This window comes from Sparus aurata, chromosome 6, assembly GCF_900880675.1.
Source record: "Sparus aurata chromosome 6, fSpaAur1.1, whole genome shotgun sequence".
In the NCBI taxonomy this organism is placed as follows: domain Eukaryota; kingdom Metazoa; phylum Chordata; class Actinopteri; order Spariformes; family Sparidae; genus Sparus; species Sparus aurata.
Window position 1 is genome coordinate 23,307,213 of NC_044192.1, and position 5,036 is coordinate 23,312,248.

At 37.8% G+C, this 5,036-nt stretch overlaps 1 protein-coding gene across 1 annotated transcript; it reads left to right on the top strand.

The window, feature by feature from the left end:
* The first annotated feature begins 2,841 nt into the window (after positions 1 to 2,841).
* Positions 2,842 to 4,616, top strand: gpr25 (G protein-coupled receptor 25). Its single transcript, XM_030418853.1, has one exon. The coding sequence runs from the start codon at positions 2,974 to 2,976 to the stop codon at positions 4,081 to 4,083; it is 1,110 nt and encodes a 369-aa protein (XP_030274713.1). The 5' UTR covers positions 2,842 to 2,973; the 3' UTR covers positions 4,084 to 4,616.
* The last annotated feature ends 420 nt before the right edge of the window (positions 4,617 to 5,036 follow it).

Below are 5,036 nucleotides of genomic sequence, written 5' to 3' on the forward strand. Positions count from 1 at the left end.
GTGGGAAATAAAGGAGCAAGGAAAAGCAGTCCACTGGACTCCTTGCAGTGGACAGTTCAAACACAACGATCAAAATCGATAGAGCAGAACCAGAGATACCACCTTTTTTATTAAATATTTTATTAAACAAAATCCCGGTGCCTACATTACCCACAATGCAATTTAGCCGCAGTTTATCAGATTACAGGCTTTCTCTGGAGTCACAAAAGGCTTTCTTCACATTTGCAGCCGTAGTCCATTAGACCTATAAATACATTTTAATGTGTAAAACTGGTGGAGTTACCCTTAAGTAAAAGCGGTAACACCACAGTGTAAAAATACTCTGAGGTAAAATCCTGCATTCAAAATGTGCTTAGTTAAAAGTACATAACAATTAGCATGAAAATACACCCAAACCACTTAGAGTACAAGGACTCTGCCATTTATAATATATTTATGATATTACTGGATGGAAGATATTGATGCATCATTGTACAAAGCAATCTCATGTTGTAGCTGGGAAAGTGGAGCTACTTTTACTTCACATACTGCTGTGAAGCTTAAGATAAAATAAAATGGCAAACTGTACTTGGTTACATTTCTTTAGTAAATGTGCTTGGTTACATTCAACCACTGGTCGAGTCAAGTCACTTTTATTCATATAGGCCAAAATCACAAATTTCCCTAATCAGATGAGAAAACACTCCTAAAAGGAAAACTTTAAAAGTAGAAATATTTAAGAAACATCAGCAAAAGAATCTCTCTTCCATGAAAGACATCCAATAGATGTCGCGGGTAGAAAAAGGATAAAGAATTAAATTGTAAACTGTAGAGAAACAGAAACACAAAATGTACATGAGTAACCTGTGACTCCCTGTGTACAACAGACAGCCAGATGATATCTAACTACAGGCTACAATCATACTTTCTCCGTATTTAGACATTGCTGGTGTCAACAAAAAGTCAGTAAAGTCATAAAAAAAAGTCATAAAGTGGACACGTAAACACAAGGTCATCATTTCAGATGAAAGTGAGTTAACACAAGAACAGAACAGTTTACATCTGATCTGTCTTAGCAGAGTTGCTCAGTGGCTAAAGGGAAGAAGGTTTTTATTGTTTGCCCATGATCAGAACGACACACATTGGACCTAAACCCTGGTTGATATTTGTATATATTCAAAATATAAAATTGGGTCTTTTTGTATGAGGTGTCCTGTTTTGTTTGTTAACTGCTGCTCTGTCACTTTGTTTCATAATTGTGACGTGCCAAGGGGCTGCAGTCTTTAAGTCCCCTCTGGTTCAATACATCAAATGATCACATCCAAGTGTAATATTCAACACGGCCCTTTAGAAATTAAATTATCACATATTATGTACTTTCATAAGTACCACCTTGGAATGATGCAACTAGTGAAGTCCAAGGTGACTGCATGAGCAAACACAAGACTGAATCACTGATTCCAGAACTCCATTTCTCATCAAATACTGCACCTTCAAAACTGAACATACACAAGTGCATGTATGACAAAGAGAAGTTGATGTAACAGACTGCACATTACACTTTATGCAATATGTGTTAAATATTTGTACAAAGCTGTTCTAGAAAAAAAGGTTTAAAGTCAGTATGGATAGAGGTATAGAGGAAATATTGACCAATTAATAGTTTGACAATTTAGTCAGATGACTTCAGGCTGTAGCATGTGTTTTTTTTCTGTTTTTACTGATCAGAGGCTGATTCTTGGTGAAGCGAAAACTTATTTTTAGCTGTATTGGGATCTGTGACATTTTGCTCCAGAACTAGTCAGTCTGAATTCAGGCAGGAGGTCACCACACACGCAAAGCCGAAGTAAATCTCACCTGCCCCCTACTGGTCTGACACAACTAATACACCATGAGACAAGAAGGGAAGAGTATTATGTGTATGGTTGGAATCTATCTTCTTAAATATTAATAAAGCAGATAGAACAGATTGTGTGAGTAAAGATCTATGAAGTAGGCACACACACACACACACACACACACACACACACACAAATGTGTTCTTGGTAAATAGCATTTAATGTCGTTCTTGCCACAGAACATCAACTTTAACTTCATTTGCAGTGGTACTGTAATTAAGTGCAATTTAGTACTTGTACTTCATTTGAGTATTTCTATTTCCTGTTATTTTACTTGCACTTCACTACAGTTCAAAGGTAAATATACTTTTTACACCACATTAATTAGATACCTTTAGTTACCAGTTACTTTGAAGGTTCAGATTGACAAAAAACTAGATTATCATACATGCATATATCATGTGATTATGTATTATCAGTGTTATGGATGAAGATAAGATTTTATTGATCCACTGGTGAAGTTCACAAACCATTATATAATGTAAAATAAGCCTCACACCAGCAGCAACATTAGAACAATGAATATATTTATGAATCAGTCATTTTGTTATTCTAAAATGAGACATTCTGCTAAATAAGTACTTTTGCACTAGTATATTTAAAAGTTACTTTTACTCAAGTAAAATAAAAAAGGACCTTTTACTTGTAACAGAGTACTTCCTCATTGTGGTTCTTCTGCTTTTACTCAAGTAAAAAATCTGACTGCTTCTTCAAACACTGCTCTGTTGCACATTTAAAAGTGTTACAAGTTTTAAAATTGTGCAAAACATTGCAGCACTCCCACAACAGTGCCAATAATATGTTGCTATAAAGTGTTGTACTAGCAGAGTTTGGTGCTCTCGCTCACTGAAATTCTTGTTGTGAAACTTTTTCAAATCAGTAAATAAACATTCAGTCTGTCTCACTCACGTCAATACAGTGTGAGAAGACGCTGAAAGGAAGTTTTCACAGACAGTCAAAGGCAGTGCTGCAGGAAGAGAGGAAGCCAGCTTAAAGCATCTCTATTTTTCTCTGTGGTTTCACATGTAATATCAAGTAGTTAACCGCTGTGACTATCCAGCAGCTGCAGTGCAGAACCTCTCTGTGATCTCTCAGAATGGACAACTACACTGATTATCCATCCTACGACTACAACTACAACTACACCAACGACAACTATTCTGACGGAGAATTTTTCACACCTTGTCCCGTCTCAACCCTTCATGGCTCCAACATCTTTCTGCCCATACTCTACTACATCATCTTTTTAACAGGCTTTCTGGGCAACCTCTGTGTGATCATAGTCGTGACCAGCAGAGGTAAGAAAGGTGGGCGTCTGGTTGACACGTTTGTTGTGAACCTGGCCCTGGCCGACCTCATATTCGTCCTCACGCTGCCACTGTGGGCCATCTCTGCCAGCCGGAATAGCTACTGGGAATTTGGATCCTCTGGGAATCTGCTGTGTAAACTGAGCAGCTACATCATTTCTGTGAACCGCTTCTCCAACATCTTCTTCCTCACCTGCATGAGTGTTGATCGCTACCTGGCTGTGGTGAAGCTGATGGACTCCAGGTACCTCAGGAGCAGTCGGTGCATTAAGATCACCTGTGCTGTGGTCTGGCTGAGCTCCCTGGCGTTCGGCATCCCGTCCCTGGTGTACAGGAGAGTGGATGGACAGTCCTGCAATGATGACAAAAACTCACCTTTTTTCCTCGTCCTGAGTCTGATCCTGCCGTTACTCACCTTCGTCCTTCCAGTGTTCGTCATCATGTTCTGCTACGGCACCATCATCATGCATCTCAAAAAACACTGTGCTGCTGCTGCTGCTGCAAACCCTCGAACCGAGGCTCGTCGCAGACACTCCCTCAAGATGGTCCTCTCCATCATAGTGGCCTTTGTGGTGTCCTGGCTCCCGTACAACATTTTTAAAGTCATCACAATCAGCTCGCAGCTCCTAAACAATGTTCCGAGTTGTGAGGATCGCTTGTGGCAAAGAAACGGGGTCGTCGTGTCGTGCTGCCTGGCCTTCCTCAACAGCTGTGTGAATCCGGTCATCTACTTCTTACTGGACCATCACTTCAGACGACGGGCTAAGATCTTGTTCAAGACCTGCCTGGGAGAGTCAAAGTTACTGCAGAGCTACAACTCTTCAACCTCATTCACCAACGCTGGCACTTCAGAGAGCTTTGGAATATCTGGGAGAACTCAACTGCAGATGTCTGAGTAGGAGGGGAGGATTCAAATCTTGTCTTTGACTCTGAAGGTAGTAAAGTTAATGCTCTGTTATCCTATAGGATGTATGTGACAACTTGTTAGAATAGAATTTGAGGATCTGCGCATTTTTTTCTCACAGTGGTTGCCAGAAAAGATGTCTTAGTGCAGTGCGGAATACTTGTTGTTTTATTTCAGTTAGCTCGTTAATGTTTTTTTCTTTTAGCCATTTATTCATTTCAAGTATTAAACATGCTGTTTATACTGCTAACAATACACCATATAGTACAGTAGTGTTAATAGGTGAGTTTCCACTGATATATTGCATTAATTTACAAGTTTATAGTTTTATTTTCTTAATATAGTATTAAAATTTGTGACATGACTTATAAGTAGCATTTTTGGTCATTTTTTGATACATTGAAGGTAATAACTTGTTGTTATAAAATGTTTTGCATTCGCATCATGCATGTGTATGAATAAATGAAATTAAATATGTATATGAAATGTATATATTGTGGTGGTAGAGCTTGCATTTTAAAAATAAAACCTTTTGGAAAAAATGTTTTTTAATTTTTTTGTGAATTTTGTGATTTTACTGAAATTATAGTCCTATTTTTATGATGGTGAGATATTACATTAGAGAATCTGAAGAAAAAAACCAACCATAACACTAGGTAATCAAGGATGACAGAACTTAACATAATTATAAACTCATGTTAAAATATAATAATATATAGGACTGCACGTCCAACTGTTTGGCAAATTTTACAGTGTTTATCTATAACTGATTTAAACTTATTCTCTTATATAAGTAACATCACACCACTAAAGTTTATAACAAGTTTTTTCCATAATTAATATCAAGAAACCAAATACGCATGAAGTGCAAAGTGCGCAACAACAGAATTCTCCTGAATTCATACCATACAAAAACAAAACCTGCATCACAGACACAGGTTTTCATTA

Bases quoted from the DNA above. Each gene is read 5' to 3' on its own strand.
- gpr25 (XM_030418853.1), top strand. From the start codon at position 2,974: ATGGACAACTACACTGATTATCCATCCTACGACTACAACTACAACTAC.